Here is a 19249-nt window from a genome sequence, read left to right as displayed (position 1 = left end):
ATGATAAAAAGCAAAAAATCAACCCACTCTGCTTTGATCCACCTCTGTGAAAACAGACTGGTTCAAGGCCAGAACTATAGGTACATAGCGTTACACAAGTCGCTGACAAGGACTCTCTAAATTTTGATCACAAAGAGTGGAGTTAGAGAACACAAAACGTCCATAAACAGGCGTGCATGTTAAACATGGCACTCCCCCTCAGCTCATAAAACTGACTCATGGTATGCCAGTCTTGTTCTAGCGGCACATTCGGAGTGGTATGCATAGCATTTGGTTTGCTGCTGCTCCGCTACTGAGAGATGAGCCTCAAATGGTGGCACTGGTGGTGCTGCCATGTTTCATTCTATTGTTTTTAGTGCTGATTTTCACAACATTTCCACACAGTGTATTTCTCTGTTTCTGTGAATCTCGCTTCCATCACAGTTTTGTTGGATACCAACAGCCAGCACAGAATATTAAACTCGATGAATTTGGTGTCAACAGTTCACCCAGAGTCTCCCATTCACCTGACTGATTTGTTGGCAAACTGACAGCAGGGCCCACAGACCATCACAGGCGATATGCTGCTTGCTGACGAGGTGCTGATGTGATTCTTAGAAAGCAGATCATTATCTAAGCATGACAAAATTCCCTTGCAACCATCAGGTGACACTTACATAAAGCCAGCATGATAGAAACACCAGAGATAAGAGCTGCACTTCTTTTCCTACACTGACTGACCCCTTTTTAGTTCATGCACTCCATCTCATGGTCAGAAGTAGAACAGCAGGAGTGTTGTTGGAAAGTGGGTTACAGGTATGCTGAGGTACACATGTGTCCATGTGTATGTTAAGAACTGGAATGCAGTGCACTGTAACTATGGGATTAACTAAAACCTCTGACACAGCAGAAGTGCTCTAGGTGACTGATTGTGTAGTTCTGAGCACAGATACAGGTTATATGGAGAAACTGTCTAAAGATCTAAATCTGGATCTAGAGTATTCCATGTGGACCTGCAGTTAGTGACTGATTAAATCTAAATTCTGAGCAAACAGCACAGCAAGTGTTTCAGTGGCATGTACATTTTCATTTTTGTCATATTTTTTTTGTTTTTAAAGAATGATTCCTTTCAAGAAAAAATGACCCTGAAAAATAGATCATGGGAGCATTGTGGGAGAAATTCCAAACACCTGCAGACCAGAAATAAGCCCCGGTGAGGGCTTGTGATGATGTATAATCATCATCAGCACTTGAAAGACGACAGTCATGCACATCAGAGCCAGAATGGATCAACCGATCACCAAGCTGAAGCAGTGGAGGGGTGTGGATAACTTTGCATATTTCGGCGGCCTAATCTCCAAAAGTGCACGTACAGTGCACAGAGCAGGGAACAGCTCCGAGAGCAAGGAAATGACTCATACTTTAAAAGAGAAACAGTCTCACACATTTTTACAAAACTATGTTTTATTTCAGAAACAATCTCACTTCAACTCCACAAACATGACATAAAAACCAAAGTATCATCAATTACACTACAAATCTGACTTCTGTTCCTATTTATATATGTCTTCATATGATTGTTGATAAAAGTTGCACCACAGTAACAGGTACTTTATGCAAAAGTCTATGAATGTAGAAAAGGACTCGAGTAAAAAATATGCCTGACTGGCAGTGTGATGGCTTTGGTAACAACGAGGTTAATTATTTATTCAAATATTACATATGATTATGTATTTTTTTTAAAAAAAGCTGTGATTAAAGCACATTTTAAACAACTTCAACAGATTTTCATGCTTACCTTACTTTGATGTGTACTTTCATGTAACACTCAAATATTAAAAATAAAAAAGGGATAATGATAATAACAATAATAATAATAATAATAATTAGCTTCAAAATGTTTGTCTGACATTATGAAAAACCAAAGTACAGACCCTGATGGGACAAAGCATGTCGGACTGAAGTTATGACACATGTGGTACAAAGAAAATACAAAAGGATGACTCGACTGATTGTCACCTGTAGGCTCCTGGTGACTCATGGCACGAGGATCTTGTCCAGACCTGTTCCCACTGAATCAAACCACAGTCGGTTTTAGCCCCACAGTCTGGCCTCACTGAGGCCCTCGCCTTTAGAGGACCTGCTCTACTGAGCCGGCTGGGTCTTGTTCTTCTTATTTAGGATTGTGCGCAGACTCTCGGGCATCAGGTACGGCCTCTCTGGGCTGCCATCGTTCCTCTCAAGATCCTCCACTGGAAAGAGATGAAATTAAAGGTCATTAAAGGTTGAGGTTAATCTGAAGAAGGACAATATTAATTTGGCTTGTTTCTAGTTCTCCAGAAATAAAGGCGTATAACTTTAATCAACAGTTCATTTGCTAACAACATGGATCTATTTAAAGAGTTTAAATCCTGTTGTTTTACACTGTCAAGATTTGTTGTTTCAAATACTGTTTATTGAACCAGCTTTACTGCCAAACACACATTCCTTTGTAAAGGAGTACTGACTGCAAACCGACACCGGTTTACAGAAAAAACTTCAACATATGAGACTAAAAAAAAACAACTAGGTTCAAGAAAATCACTATTATTCATTCATACAGATACAAATCTTTTATGGCTTTGTGTAAACAGAAATTAAAGTGCATTGATAGTACAGCATACTAAAAAATACTAAAAAAAAAAGAAGTAGTACTGATGATCATGTGGTTCTGACTGCAGAAACTGTAAACAGTTAGGTACCCTTAAAGTTTTAAGTCACAGGAGCAAACAGGCCGACGTTAACACTGTAAATTAGGCACATGAACGGCTTCAAGTTTCAGTTGGCCAGTGGCAGTGGGAGGAACTATTAAAATGCAAATTCAGACACGTCAAGTTTACCTCGGAGTAAGCCATTCAAATAACGTCAAGGTGCTCAGTGAAGCAGTTTCTCCCCCTCACACCAAAGACTACGATAAACCAGCTACGGACGCTCTGAGCACCATGTCATTAAAACATGAAGAAAGAGACCTGGCTGTCAGCAAGAGAAAGTTTCTAAACTAATTAAATCTCATCACCTCCGACAGCTGACCACCATATTAATCATGCAGTAACCTGTGTATGTGTGATACTCCTGTGCACATTTTAAAGTGCTCATTCATGCTTGACGTTCGATTGACCATTCGCTGAGCCCTGGATCCCCCAGTTACTGTTGCTACTGCTTCCCATTGTGTCACAGCACATGAAGCATGTCTTAGTCACGAATGGAGCCACAAAATGGGGTTTGATAATGATGCTACTCCTTGGCCTCTGAAGTAAAGCTGGGTTTCTACTACAGGTAGTAAGCTAGGTAGCTGGACATGCTAATGACTGCACCTTGTTAGAGCAGATAATCAGATTGTCTTTTCAAGTCACTGCTGCTCTTATGTTTTTAATTTTGGAAAACGGTCTCTAAGCTATGATTGGACAATCACTGTCTGGAGGAGGGATTTAGTGAATGGTCAGTTAAGAAAACAACATCTTCAACATCTTGTTCCTCCATGTTTCCTTGTGTTGAAGGACAGTTAAGGGAAATGTTATGCACCAGTCAGCTGTGGATAAAGGAGACAGTCTTTCATTCAGTCTGCAACTCAGAGGGTTGTATCCACTGTGAAGCACTGAACACTGAACCCCTGCCGCTTTAAGGCTTTGTGTTCGATCGTTGCTCCACAATCAGCCTCTGTGAGACAAGTGGGTTTAGTGCAAAAGAGAATTTCCCAGCAGGCAACAGCAAAGTTCCAGTTCCTTACTGTCATCATTTAAGACAGGTTTAAACTGCAGCATTTAAAAAAAGAAAAGAAAAAGAAAGTGTTGGATTTTGTTGTGACTGTAATTCTGTGAAAAAACTTGAGTGTCTTTCCTACAAAACCCCTCCTCTTTAAGACGCGTCCTCCTCTTTAGCCTGCTGTTGTTCCAACTGGATGTCTTCGTTGTCGAGTTGATGAGCAGAGGACGAAGACGGATCCTCTGCCTTGTTCTTCCACAGAATCTCATGAAGGGTTGACGACATGTAATAAGGCCTTGCGGCTGAACCGTCATTGCGCTCCAGGTCTTCACCTTATTGTGTGTGTGTGTACATGTGTTGTGTATTTGTTAATGGATGGAACAGAAAATTAGTATAGAAAGGGCCAGTAGGAAGGGGAAGTGGTGAATTGTGGGAAGTGAGAAATGGAAGAGAGAGAGAGACAAAAAAGAGAAAGAAAGTCAAATAGCAAGCAAGCAAAGGCACCCACAAGCATTTCAGATTTTTAAAGTTAACAGTTTAACACCAAGCAGCAGCAGTTTTCAGGTTAACATACTGTAAGCCACAGACTGTTATTCTGCAGTGGTGGTGAATTTTTGGTGCACCACACTCATGCAATTTAGAATTAGAGACAGCCCGACACCACAAGCAAAGTAAGAATTCATGAAGTGAGGAAAGTTTTGATTCAGCTGATCCTGAAGTTTCCCATTTTACATCGAGCCATGAAAGTAAAAGTCCTTTCTTCAGTTCAACATGTCTGTAATGCTGGTTTCTTACATGTAAAGTCCATCTGACACATATGTAGACAATCTTATGAAAAAGGGTTATACGGATATTAAAAGTTTTAAAGGTGCCACTTACAGAAACAGAGGAACAGAGTGTCCACACACATGGAGTACACGCTGAAGAATCCATTGGCGATGAGGTATGAACCAATCACCACAGTCTGGTGAGGACAGGAACCAGATATATTTCATATGTTTCAGTCAAACACACATTTAGTCTCAACGTGGGTCAAACCCCCGACCCAAAAATCAGAGAAAACACAATTATCCACCAGTTCAGTTCTGTTTATCATTATATAATAATGTTAATCCTGGGAGCAAACAAAAGGACCATCGGACTCACTATGATCGGCACCCAGTAGTAGTGGAGGTTGGGAGCCGTGTTCTCAAAGGCCTTCACCCTCCCAGAGAAGAAGAAGAAGGCAAACACCCCTGTGGAAGCAAGACCATAAAAAACTTTTTTCTTATTTATAACTGTTACATTTCATGAGTAGGGAAAATTCATATACAGACCCCATAGAAATCCATTGTATTATATGTACATGAGCCCATTATGGTGACATAATGTATAGTTTACAGCCTCTGATGCTTTAGTTGGACAATTGTATTGTACAAAAGGTTCTATGTTGCACACTGACTCATTAAGTAATAAGTTCATTATGATGATCTTCACAGATTAGAAAATAAATACTGTAATGCACATGTTTAAATACTTGAAACCATTCGCTCCCACTGCATCACTAACTCAATATATCAGGGAATTTTCATTATAGTATCACCCAAAAATCACACCAATCAGCTTCAATACACAGAGAAATCACAGATTTCCTTTAGGACATGTAGCTCTAGTCTTAAATATGCTCAACATCAAGAATAAGGATGAACTAAACAGACTCACCCACAAGCCCAACGATGAGCAGTTTGCCCAAAAACAGGAGGAAATCTGTCACTTTATCCAGGACAGCCACTCTGAGGGATTAAACAGAATCATTTACACTTTACAAAAAAACACCAGGGTTTGGAAATTACACACAAAAAGTCATTTAATTTATTTTTGTGCTAAATTATACAATATTTACACTCACCTGATCATGTTCCTCATGAGGAGGAAGAAGGCATCTCTGGCCGAGGTGCAAAAGTTTTTGCCATAAATCGCCACCTAGAGGCCAAATGCACTCATTTACATTCAAATTCTTCCACACGGTAAACAATGCCAGCGCCGGGTTCAGTGAAAAGAAACAAAGAAGCCACGCACCATAATGAAGGCATTTCTGTTCAGGAACTTGATGAATTTCTCCAGACACCAGAAGCAGCACTTCAGACAGCACAACAGGAACTTTGCAAACTTATTCTGGGCTCCTGTGAATGATTCCATGATTGACAGATGAGTGAACGTTTAACGGAGCAGCGGAGACAGGTTCTCCAGGTTTATCTTAAAAACCCAAAGATGCATTGGAAATAAAGAGACAGGTAGTTAGTTGAATACAAATTTATGTCTCACCTCAAGTGCTATTTTCACACTTCAATAATTAAACAACCAAAGCGAAGCACTGTGCCACTGAACTAATGTTCTTTTCCATCACTCTTTTAACGCTATTATCTGAAACACACCTACATGCACTGCATGCCAGCTCGATCAAAGGTTATTGCTTGATTCTGGGCTGTATGTGACACAAACTATGGAACGTGGTCTTGAGTAGACGTCTACGTAATATTGTGAACCAAAAAAGAAACCAACCTTTGAGCTTGTGGTCCAGATACTCCAGCAGAACCCTGATGATCTGGATTATGGAGAGAATAAGGGCACCAAACGCCAGACTTCCTGTATGATACCTAAAGCGAGACACAGAAGAAGACCTGCTACTCCAAACGCAATTTTTTTTGTTGTTAAAACAAAAAGCAAAATTTCAAAATAATTGCAAGGGAGACAACGTAGAAGAAAATGAACAAATGTCAGCTGTGAAATGTACCAAAACCTCCTCCACACACACACACACACACACACACACACACACACACACACACACACACACACACACACACACACACACACACACACACACACACACACACACACACACACACACACACACACACACACACACACCTGAGAGATCTCCCTAGGGAAGAAAACACTGGGAAGGCAGGCATGTCGTCTGGCTTGACAAAGGCCCAGTAGTACGAGGCGAAGGCCCCGGCCAGCGTCATCTGCCCCAGGGCAATGACGAAGTTGGCACACCAGAAGAAGAGGAAGACGTTGTAGAACTGCAGGCCGATCAGGTACTTGTGGTAAATGGTTTCTCCTCCGTAGAAGGCAAAAAGGCACTGGGAGTCAGGGCACTGCGCTTTCATAGGACTGGCCGAGTAGTTCTGAGAGCAGACACAGGTTATATGGAAATCCAGAGCATTTGATATGATGGTGTAAAGATAAATTTAATGGATGAATCAGTAAAACCGGATAAAACAAAAAAAAAAAGCAGCTTGGATGTTCCAGTATTAGCTGCTGAGAAGTGATAGAACTTACAGCTGGGTCACAAATCTTCCTTGAGTGGTCACACTGTGTCTCATTGAAAACTTTATAGATGGGCTCATTGGAGGTAGACAAGAAACTGATCAGGTCTGTCAAGGATTATAATTTTTGATTACAACACATACAAACCTGACTTCAAGATGAACTGGATGTTTACTGCGCATGTTTTTTTAATTACTCACACAGAGCTGCCAATTACTGCTATTTTTACTGTGACACAAAATGTCTCATATTGCAGAGTATTAATCTTCTCTACCTGTTGTTGCTATGTGTCTGACAACCTTAAATAATAACAGACTGACTGTAACGTGAAAGGATACACAGCAGTAACTGCCCAGTAGGCGATAACTATGGCCAGGAGGAGGAAAGTGAACAGTGGGTAGAAAAGAGAACACATCATATGTCCAATGGCTCTGTGAACACAACAACATCATCAGGCATCAGTGGTGGTCACTCACATCCAAGCCAAAAAAAACAAAACAAGAGACAATCTATCAACAATCTATCTTCACTTTGAATTATATTTCCATTACTTCATCTGTGCCATTAGCTGGACACTTTAATCCATTACTGTGAGTCACACTAAAAATGATTTGAGAGTCAGAACAATTCAGCATCTTAACTTTCATTGATCTGTTTTCCCACTCTTCCCTTCCTCTCCGCTAAAAGTGTCTGCTGCTTTAATGTGAAGTCTGACCTGCTGGCCTCTTTGATGAGAGCGATGGCGATGAGAATCCTTTTCCTGAGGAAGATGAGCAGCAGGATGATGATGACCTCCACAATGGCCAGGATGATCACTAAAAGGAGAAGGGTGGCAGAGGGAGAGATGGTGTGAGCGTCCTCGTTGCACAGCGACATGTCACAGGCTAATGAACAGGGAGACTCTGTGCTGTTGTACTGACTGAAGGCCAGCCAGGTCTGTCGGATCTGCAGGTAGACTGAGAAGTCTGTCTGGAAGCCCAGCTGCTGCAGAGTCACATTAGCTCCTGGCTCTCCCTTCAGGGCAGCATACTCCATGTAGCAGTGGAAGATACCTGCCGAGCAACAACAAAGACAAAAAAACAAATAAATAAAACATCCATGCAAGATGGAAGTAAATAAAAAAAAAATCTATGCATGACCAGAACCCAGAAAATGTTCACTGGGCAACAAACATTGGAGGTGGACAGGACAGACTACAGACATCTGCCCCCAGAAAGAAGGGCTAAATGAAAACTCTACTGAGTTTGTTAGCCATGAGTTGAGGGAAAGTCTGGATTTTCCATTACAGAAAAAGGGGGGTCGCTACAGTTCAACCTGTGAATGTTAACATTAACCTGCTCACACACAGGTTTTCTACAGTGAGTTTCTCTCCTCATGAAGTTTCATTTCCTCATTGATAGCATGATAAAGTTGTATTTCTGTATATGTCATATAGGAGATTATATGTGAATATTCCTGAGTGAGTGGGATTACTATTAAAATCCATGTAGTTCTAACATTCACTGAAGTGTAGTTATTAAATGCTGTAGACGTCTAAACTAATTCTTCTTACAGTTTTAGGTCAACACCTTTCTAAACTCCAGAAAGTAATAATTACTGGCTCTGCATATGAGGATAACGAGGATTTTAAGGATCAGTTTTATCTATGTCTGTATTTTTTGTATCTCATCTTCAATTGCTGCCAAATGTACTTTGTATAATAAACAGTGAGATTCCACCACCCATCATCTGTTATGGAAAGCGTTTCCCCGCTCCGAACTCAGGTTCTTTGACCCTTAGGATGCAATTAGTCCATATATACACATATTCATTTCCAGCTCTAGATTACAATGGAGGCTCTGCCCTTTGTTTAGCTGCTACCCTGGTGAATCATAGTATCTGTGCTCCATTGATGTTGGCTCCTTTCTCTCACTGTGCATGTGCTTAAGATGCACTAAACAAGTACATTTTAAGTACAGTATGTAGTGTGTTCACACTGGAAATGTGACAAATTATAGTCAAAACAGTCAGTACAGTATGAAAGTATCGTTGATGCAGACTATTCTCCCACAATGCAACACACAAGGAAATGGATAGGCTGCTCATAGCTCCAGGAACATCTTAGAAAACAGACTCCTTGTCTTTGTCTCTTTGTGTTTTATTTAGCAGCAGTGTTATAAAGTCGCAGTTTCCTTGAAGTGATCATGTTTTCTGGAGCCAAAAACTCACTTCAGTTTCCCATCTCAGGGTTAATCAACTCAGAGTTCAGGGTTTGTTAAACCTGCTTTCTGAAACAGGCCCCTCGAGCACTGAACTATTTTAAGGGGTGAGCGTGAGAAAGATAATGATGAAATCTTTCGCTCTTACCATATCCTATGACCAGTATCACCATGACTATCATGATCCAGACCATGATCCCCGCCAGGAAGCGCAGGAGGATGATGAAGAGCAGGCTGGTGAGCATAGCAATAACCAGCCCTCTGGAGAGAGTTGAGGGTGTGAGAAGGGAAGGTAAGCACAGGGAGTGAGAGTGAGCGGTGAAACAAACTGGATCAAAGTGAACAAGAAGCAAGGAGCAGATTTACAAATGTCAGTTAGTGTCTTACATGAGAATCCAGTACCAGGACTGTGTGTAATCCTCAAAGATTTTCATGACCACCTGACGAGCCTCAATAACCACAGTGGCATTCCTGTGGAGAGATTCCCATGTGTTTATCTACGTAAGCAGGCTGGGACAGGCCAAAGCAGGCAGCGACACTATAAACGTACTCCTGTCACAGCCATGCTAGCAATGCACTCACTTGACTCCATCCACAAGATCCTTGGCATCTCGCATTTTTCCAGTTCCATCGTCAAAGTGAGAGGTGTTTCCCACAGTGATCACCCCTCCTTTCTGCCCCAAAGCTGGGAAACACCTGCGTGTGACTGGAGGGAGAAACAGAAGAAATCCCAACGATTTAAAAAGAGACTGGTTGATTCTGGTTTTGAAGAAGTGCTGTGTTAGTGCTGTGGATGTATACAAAATATAATATTTAATGTATTAATAAGGTGTTTTGGATGATCTATTTTGGGACTTTCAACTCACATGGGTTGCTGGGGATCAGCATGGCAGGACAGAGACCTAACCTAAGGATCTCTGGTATACCCTGAAACACAGTGTATCCAAAACAGATAATGTGTGTGAGAAGCTTTGGACAATCAAAATTACTGAAGTAATACAGGGGGACATTGGAAAGAAGAAGGCTTAAATTCAGTGTCTCATCAACAGGGCTTTAAACTCACCATGTTGTTAGTCACACCCTCCTGGCAGAACTTCTTGTAGTAGTCAAAGTCATTTTTGTTGTTGTAGGCTTTGAGTAATGTCATGAACTTTTCAGGGCACTTCTCCACACACATCTACACAGAGAGCAACCGTTTACAGCGGGGACACAGTTACATCAAGAGCAGGACGTGGCCATGGTGGGAGAAGAAGAAGGAGAAAACAAAGCAACAGCTGAGTCCAGATTTCATACTACATACTAATTCTAAGCAGGTTTTGAGAATGTGGTGTATTGTAAGTAGAAAAGTATAAATTTAACAGTCAGGGCTAAAAATAAAAAAATCAACTTCTGATTTCTCAGTGCTGTTGATGGACATTATTCTCCCACAGTGTCATGTACACAGGAAGAGGAGGAGGAGCCACAGTCAAAGTGCCACACCATGGTTTGTGTCCCATTTAGACTATGACATATGACACGCACTGACACACGTATTGCATCATTTCCTTTTAGTATGAAATAGTTATATATATAAATAGTTATCACATATATGCATGATGAGAGAAGAGTGGAGCTCACACCTGTGTGGTCGGACACTGGAACTCCAGCAGCACCATGGGACTGGCACACTTCATGATGTTGAAGTAGAACAACAGTGGCTTGTTCCTGTGAAACCACACATGCAAAACAGTGAGAGGAAAGAAAAACTGCAGAGTACAGAGAAAGTGCGTGAGAGGTGTTAAAGCAATAAACCTCCAAACATATGGAAACTGAGAAGGTGCACTGGTCAAAGAGAGAGAGAGAGAGATTTTGAGGATTTCTAAATTGGGCACTTTTACTCCAAGAGGGCTGAATAAGAAATTAGATTTGAAGTTCTTTTTGTAGAGTCTGTTGTATTATTCCCAGAGAACAGAAATCTCAGTTTCTCAGTTTGGATTTTCCATAAATATTAAGAGATGGAAGAGAGCCGAGTCTGGATATTCAACATTTTTACCCAGCGGTGGGTGAACATGAAGGACTGTTTCTGAGGATTATATTTTACAAGTTTCATCTGTAATCCATATTTCTCTTCAACTTTTTGTATCAGCTAAGACTAGTGGTATTTTTTCAACAGTCATTTTTAAGAAAAGGATGATGATAAGATTGAAGCCAACATAGAAGAAAAAAACATTTGGGAAATCAAACATGGGGAACTGGAGTTGTGTTTTAGTTTGGATGGACTTGCAGTGAAGCTCCAACTGTAACTCGCTGTGCGTGCGTTCTCACAAGTAAGCAAGCAAATGTCCAGGAGAGCAACAGGAACAAGTTCGTCTATACTTGGAAAGCAACTCACTCAAGTGGAGTGCCAGCCTGCCCACAGAACTGGCCTCGACTGTCTGTGGGATAGATTGCCTTTCTGGGGTCACCCTGGGACCAAGCTGGGAGCACAGAAACAGAAGGTAAAGGTTGAACAAAAAGTTGTTGATTTTGTGTATTTATAGGTAGGCTTTAGTTTGTGTTTTTATAGGTAAACCAAACTGAAGCGCTGCTTCCTTACCAAGTATTCCTACTGCAATATAACCCAGTATGGCAAGAACGAAGAGGATGCAGCACACGATGTCTGTGCAGCCCCTGGAATGGAGAGAGAGAAAAGTTTGGAGGGCTGAATGAAACTCTTCATAGTCATTTACACACTGTAAAAGTCAGGGTTAAAACCACATCTCTGTCTCACCTGTTCTGGATCGGGCCCTTGAAGGTCGGGTCATACTTCCTGGGCTCACCTGTGTTAGAGAAAGAAACATTTATCAGTGAGCTGTTACCACTGTGACTACTGAAAACATGGCTTGGTGAGATGTCTTATGAATCGCACATTCAACTTAATGTTAAAAGCAGACATGCACCCTGAGCCCACACTCAGTTTTTAAAAGGAGAGGGGATTTAAGATTAAGAAACAGTACGCCCCCCACCCGCCCCTTTTCCTCCCATTCTTCTGTCAGATGACTTTTCCCTCCAAGCTGACACGCCTGGCAACCTGACAAATTCCTCCCTGGTGACTAAGCAAAAGAAGACCCATATGAAAAACGACGCCAACGTAACTTGCACAGCCACTAGAGGTGATGTAAATCATTTAGTTTGGCAAGACAACAATGTCATGTTGATACTGATTTATGCTGAACTGCGCATGCTGTTTGAGAAGTTAAACTTGAATTTCAAGCCAAAACCAGTCATTTTTTGTTTGTCTGTAAAGACTTGTTTTGGTTGTGATAATAACATTTCTTCCAAATTCATAAAGTTTATCCCAAAAAAATGTCAGTGTGAGTTTCTGACAGTTGTGATTGTCAGTGCAGACTCAGACATGCAGCTCAGGTCGCTGCAGGTTATCTGAGGTCAGTATGTCAGAAGCAGGAGGCTGATTGTTTGTTATCTACGCAAATTCATTATGCGACTCTAACAGTAATCTGCCGTGTTATAGTTGGAGAGCAAACAACAAAAACACCACTCAAAAGTTAAAGGCACCATTTTAACACTGAAATAATGTCTTTATATTCAAAACATCAATCAGGATTTTGCTCTAAATCTCTAAAATTCTGAACATCACCTTTCACAGCACTACCACAGCACATATGTGTGCATGTGTACTATTTAGCCTTGGATCGTGACACCTTAGAGTCTAGACAGGAGTATGATATTCTCTGTGGCGTCTTTGCATATTAATTATGTATGTGGTCAGGGGAATAATGCTGCTGCAAGCATTTACCAGACGAGCTCTTAGAGAGGTCATAGCTTCCTGTTGGAAAGAGAATGGGCGTTGGATTTCAAATGACGTGTGATGTTGGTGTTGTCAGTTCTGAGGTGCTATCTGACAAGTTTAGAGCCAGATTTAACCGTTTCGATATAAATCTCAACTGTGCTTTGCCAATGATGAATACAAACAAGTACAGAAAAATCAATTACAGGCTCATCAAGGTAAAGTGAGGCTTTGTTAACTTCAGAGTAGCTGCAGCAACCAGTGACGAGCTTAATGAAGAATTTACATTCAGTTTTAGAAAGGATAAGCTTGCCTGCTTAGTGATTATCTACGCACACAGCACAGTAACAGTTGCACAAGCAAACCGCTGATAAAAGAAAAAAACACAGTGTGCTCCCACACACCTGTACAATCAAAGGCTACCAGCAATAGCACACAAACACACACACCCATTCCCTCCTCGCAGTGCTGACATGCTGATACTGCCGCTCCAGTTTCACTCTCTCAAACTATTTGCACACTAAATGACGCAGATTATTTTTTTTAAGCAGTAAAAAAACAAAAAACAAGACAAGTCTAAAGATTCACCAGTATCCCTCGAGTCATTTCATGTTTCTTGGATGAATGCAAAACAGAAAAAAAAGATGCTAATTAATAGAAAACTAAAGCAGAAAGAGCAGTTACCGTGCTTTCCGTAATATTCTCCATCCTCAGGCATCTTGAAATCCCTTTCTGGTTCAAATGTTGAAATATACAGAGAAGCCTTTTGCTTTTTCCACAGCCCTTTTATCGATTCACCTCCTCCTTCCTCTCTGCTGGTATAAATGAGCAAGAGAGGCAGAGACACAGGTATTGTGCAGGAGAAACCAGTCAAACCTGTCCCTGAATAGCTGTGAGCCCGGGCTGCAAACAACGATCCACCTCACCTCAGACTACCCCCTCTCTTGTCTCTATCCTGAAACAACTGCCTCTTCCCAATCTGTGCTCCACCTGTGCATCTCCCCCTAACCCCTCCCACTTCCAAAAGACCTCATTCTGTCTGCTTTTCCACTTTTTCTGTCTCAAAGCAGCCATCCAAACAGGCTCGTCTACAAGCAAGGCTGAGAGCGAAAGAGAAGAGGCGTGGGCATCGGAAATGGACGGTGGGGGCTGCTGTTGTATATGGGGAGGAAAAGTTGTGTAGATGTTATTAAAAACATGTGTTTGGACAAAACAAGGAGGAATTCTGCCTCCTTGTGGACGAGGAATGATTAGGTTCAGGCGTGGAGGATATTTCTGGCTACAAATACCATCACCCACACGAAGCAAAAGCCTACAATATTAAACTAAAATGATGTAGAGTGATTGCCATTAAACTGCCTCGTAAAGCAGCTCAAACAGGATCCATTCCAATCTCCTTTTGTCTAAGTGTGTTCTCCTTGTGGGGACATACCAGTATTGCACTGAGACCAAAAAAAGATAAAAACAAAAACTCTCCCAGCTCCCGTTTCTTCAGTCGCTCTCTGTTCTGTGCTCAACAGCCAAAGGCAATCAGAGTACGTTCAGTGGATTCACACTCTCAACAAAGACTAAAATGCCAAACATGTTTTTTACAGACGCTGACAGAAACAGAAAATTCAGCTGGGATGACTGAATGTTTCCATCCACTGTATTCTTGTTTCAGGGCCAGTGTTACTGCGCACAAGTATTCCCATTCAGAGCCCTGCTTTTAGCTGTCATTTCACTAAAACAAGAAGCTTTTTCACCAACTTACACAGTGAAACAGAGGCTGGGGAATTGAATTTGTTGAATGACAACACATGACAACAACAGCACTTCTTACTTCCATCTATTGTCCTCTCACTGAAGCTATAGCTCATGTGCAATGAATCCCACACCTTTATTTTGATTTTCCTGGACTGGAAGAACAGCTAGTCTGACATGTGGGACACTGCACTGAGTGAAACACACAGCTCTGTTTTTTAATGAGTTATTTGTATGTTTTTCCGTGGTGGCAGTGAGATACAGTTTTAATCTATTAAAAGCTCACCACGAGAATCTAATCTAATTCCACTGAACCACCACTGAGAATTCACTGGAATCATTAGAAATACAAATGACATTAGCTACATGCGTAAGAGCTTTGATCTAATTATGAAATGTCATGCTATTTTTTCAAATGATACAGATAATCTGCATTGGTAGTGTAGTATCAATGCATCTATGTAATGTGTTATTGATCAGTTAGTAAACAACTGTTAGTGAGGGAGAAAGCAAGCATGATCATAGTTTATGTCATGTTGAAACTTTCCATTTTCAGAGAAACAAATTCAGAAGTTATAGTGAAACTAAACCTGATGTCTTCCTTCCATTGTTTCACCCCAGTGTTTTGTTCTACTGTATCCTGACATTCCTGAGTTCCCCCTCCTATATTTTCTTACTACCGCCCCTCCCATCTGCTATCTAAAATAAATCTGGTAGACTGTTTTTCACCGCTAAATATGAAAATGCACGACGGCTGAATTTTAGCTGCTTCCATTTCAGGGACCTTGTAATGTCCATGGCGGCTCACTGCCACTGCTGTCATGGCTTATGGGGACTCTTGCTATTGTTAATGTAGTGCTTTTCCATATGTGACAAGTCCAGATGTCTGCAGTGAGAAAGGACTGCTGCCAAAGCTAATGGCACAAGTGTCCAGCATCTAACGTCTTATTTCTTCTGCCACGGTCCCTCGACATGCAACTGCAACAGTAGTGTCACACCACATTTCTGGTCTTCACAAACTGGCCTGGTTGTGAAGAACTTTAACTGGAGTAGTTGCCTCTGCCAGCAGCTGCCAACCAGCTGTTTTTACAGATGATTGATGACCCTTTGTGGAAAGAGAGAAATTCTCTGGCAACTGGGGTTTTTGACTTCCCTTCAAAGGCCACTGCTGAACTCACCAATGCATCATTCTAGGAAATAGCATGACCCAAAGTTAGAAACTGAAACTTGGGTTTCTACCAAATACGAGTCTATATCGAAAGCAAGTAGGGAGTGTGATATCATACCCACTTTAATATGATCTGGAGGTCAGAGATACTGCCCTCCCTGCCTGTCTCCCCCATGTCTTTCATTACAGTAACAGGGTGTGGCGTGTTTAAGTCCAAGCTCAGATCTATTTATGTTGTTACAAAAGAAACAACACTGTAATCACACACAAATCTACGAAAAAACAGACCACAGTTAGCTTCAACATCTATATCTGTGTACAAAATGTGGGACATCTGTCCAGCAACATCTGCCGATAAAGTAAGGCCTTTTTCTTAGTTCCTAAAAAATTTTGAACATGCCGTGTTCTCACACAGCAGCAGAAATACTGAAGCGTATTTTATCTAGGGAAAAGGAACTTTATCTAAACTTGATCTCTAACGGCCTCTCCTGCAGAAGCCTCTCCCAAAGTTAACCTTTTAAATGTGCGATCTCCTGAGGACCAGGTGATCTCACAACAGTGAAATTTCTGCTTCTACTTCAGACAAACTCATAACATTATGTCCTCTTCTCTGGTGTTGCAGCTGGTTTATTTCTGTAACTCAGGTGACACAAAGTGAAACCAGAATTCAAATACACCAGTAAACCACATGAATTACACAGAATTAGAAAGACTATTTCCTGACAGTGAGAAAACGGGATCGAAACACTGACATTTTCTAGATTTGATATTCTGTTTATGTGACTTGACCATGCATTTCAAGGATCCTTCGAGGAAACACAAGTTCAAAACAAATGTGCTGTTTTCCCATTAGCAAAGAGAAACATTCCTCGTCAACAGTCAGTGAGATCAGGAAAGATCAACGAACCCAGCTGCTGATTGGTAGAAAAAAAAAAAAACCTAACACAGCTGATAAAAACAGAGGAGATATCTCTGGGGTGGTCCCGCTTCCACATTCAAATTACACTGCATTTGTATCTCTTCCTCTGCCCAAACTCATTTTCCCTGACCTTAATAACCAACCAGTCTCGCACCACTCTGAACACGCCTTTGTATTTCAGACTGTGGGCAAGTTGGCAAGACCACTAGACAGTTAGCAGAGTCACATGATCCTGTTTGGATTGTGGGTATGATCGAGTACATTTAAGTGGAAGCGGGTGGCTGTAATGTCGGAGATGTTTTTGTCTGTTAGCAGCAGCAGCGAGGAAAACCTGTACAGTTCAGCAAGAGAACAAATGAAACAGGCTGAAAGTAAATCGGCAAATGTAGCTTAAACAAGCTTTGACATGACAGAAACAGACATGAAAGAAAGGTCTGAGAGACTCGGGATAAGGTTTCAAACCACCCTCCTAAATATGGCTTATAATTACACCTAATCTCCAGCAGGGCATGGCTGCATGGCTGCTTCAGATCCTGTCATTAAAGTTTCTTCATATATCTCAGCCTGAAATTACTCCAACATGTGAAACTGTGATGGATCCTACACTTTACTCTGAAAGGCCCTCCCTGTGAAACGTTAAGATTTCTCTATCCTTTTCCCCTTTTTGTAGCTGCTTTGCAGAGAGCCTCATGATGCACTGAGAAATGTTAATGTGTTTGCTGCACTAAATGGTTTCAGAGTCTCTTACCTCATACCCCCGTGATTTGTTAAGTGAATCTGCAGCCAAGTCACCACCATCTTCTCCCGTGGGTCTAAGTGCAGTAATGTTTCTCCTCTGTTTCTCCCTATTTGTCATCTTACTCTGGGTCATACTGTCTGAATCCTTTAGTATTTTGGTCATTACAAACAAGCAGACACAGCATGGTGCTGCTTTTCGTGAAGGGCTGGTAATGTTTCATCAGTTAGCCACAGACTGGTAACCTGTCCAGCCTGTGCAGATTATCTAATGTCAACATCCTGCAAAAACTAAATATGTTCAACACACTGCTGCAGCACAAAAAAAAAGTCCATTTAATTTACTACTGTACACAAAAAATGAGGTCACAGACCTAAAACAGGGCCTGTCAGGAGTGGGCGTGCTCCTGAAACACGCTTTGTCTTTCGTGTGAATCATTTATTACTTAATTTCCCTCGGTGAAATGCACTTCCCACACAAAAAGCCTCCTAAGGAAAGACTAGTATGTCTCAACCAGCATATGACAGGGTGTGTTATAAAAACTAATTTATAAGGGGTGTTGGGAATAGGGACTAAAGAGACACAGAAGCTGAGATTAGACTTAAACCTATGCTTTGTTTCATACTGTGTATGAAACAAAGCATAATATTTCTAATATGACACTACCAAGAGATACTAAAGGCACCCGGCTGCCAGATCAGGGCCCTCTTCACATGTTTGAGGTATTTTCTAATAAGCTAAGCTATACATAGCTGGGCGTCTGCTAAGCTCCTGTTGCCTGCCATACCAAACCAATCTGAGGAATGTGGCAGCAACTGGACAAGCTGCAGACAAACTGGGACATAGTACAGCCTGACAATATATGAGGCAATTTGCGCCACCAGTTTACTTACATGCACACTGAATCCTCCCCCACCCCTCCCAAAAAAAAATCCCATTTATTCACTGTGACTGTAGGTGAATAAGTAAACTCTCTATTCTAAGTAAAGATTCATATTTATACTCAGTGCGTGCAGGTAAGAGAGAAAGTGGTACCAGCTAGCTAACATAAGACAGTAAAAAGAGGAAAACAAAGGAGGTATTTAAAGTCATTAGTCATATGAGAACTACTGGTGCTAAGAGAAACCTTATGGCCTCGTATTAAAACTCAACTATCTGGCGTTAACTCATGGTCTCTGAGTGGTGTCGCTGCCGATAAACAAATGGTCGAGTAAAAGTGAAACGTGCCCGTTTGGGGGCTTTAAACAATTACCATATTTCGGCTTCTCCTCCAGTTCCATGGTTACGGAGTGAATCTTCTGGAGCAAAGCTACTCAAAGGCGACGACTACAGCATATTTTCACCCCTGGCAGAGGTCACCGTGCGGAGCATCTGTCAACTTGAACACTTGGAAGAAGTCCCCTCCAAAATCTTGACTGTCCAGCGAACACTTTAAACGGAGACTCCTCGGGGACAGCGCTGACCACTTAAAGCGCAGGACATCGTGACTGACAAGGAGCCCAGCCAATCATCGAGTGAAAGGCGGGAGTTTATACTCCTGGAGACTGGGCTCAGTTATAGACCCGTTAACTGATACAAGGCGTTACTCTGCATGGAGCTGTTATAACCTTATAATAATAAAAAAAAAAAAAACAAAAAAAAAAAACAATTACAATAAATAAATTACAATCAATCTCAATTAATG

The 19249-nt window shown here is 41.4% G+C and overlaps 1 protein-coding gene across 4 annotated transcripts; it reads right to left on the bottom strand.

Moving 5' to 3' along the window:
- Positions 1 to 1425: 1425 nt before the first annotated feature.
- Positions 1426 to 19005, bottom strand: LOC121197884 (choline transporter-like protein 2). Of its 4 annotated transcripts, none has more exons than XM_041061631.1 (22): positions 18818 to 19004; positions 11983 to 12031; positions 11809 to 11882; positions 11605 to 11689; positions 10853 to 10937; positions 10297 to 10410; positions 10100 to 10160; positions 9816 to 9939; positions 9621 to 9704; positions 9382 to 9494; positions 7956 to 8087; positions 7751 to 7850; positions 7374 to 7466; positions 7048 to 7132; positions 6631 to 6893; positions 6262 to 6356; positions 5779 to 5882; positions 5609 to 5682; positions 5422 to 5492; positions 4867 to 4955; positions 4600 to 4684; positions 1426 to 2231 (listed from the first exon to the last, which is right to left on the bottom strand). In XM_041061631.1, exons 1-22 carry the CDS (start codon positions 18843 to 18845, stop codon positions 2125 to 2127), a joined length of 2115 nt encoding a protein of 704 aa, XP_040917565.1. In that variant the 5' UTR covers positions 18846 to 19004; the 3' UTR covers positions 1426 to 2124. The 4 variants fall into 4 exon arrangements, with proteins under 4 accessions (XP_040917565.1, XP_040917564.1, XP_040917563.1 ...); XM_041061630.1 differs by lacking the exon at positions 18818 to 19004 and adding an exon at positions 13684 to 13918; XM_041061629.1 differs by lacking the exon at positions 1426 to 2231 and adding an exon at positions 2247 to 4052 and having other exon boundaries at positions 18818 to 19005.
- Positions 19006 to 19249: the final 244 nt, after the last annotated feature.

Source organism: Toxotes jaculatrix, chromosome 18 (genome assembly GCF_017976425.1).
Source record: "Toxotes jaculatrix isolate fToxJac2 chromosome 18, fToxJac2.pri, whole genome shotgun sequence".
NCBI classification, from domain to species: Eukaryota; Metazoa; Chordata; class Actinopteri; family Toxotidae; genus Toxotes; species Toxotes jaculatrix.
The sequence above is the reverse complement of the archived record's forward strand: the minus strand, read 5'-3'. Positions and strand labels throughout refer to the sequence as shown.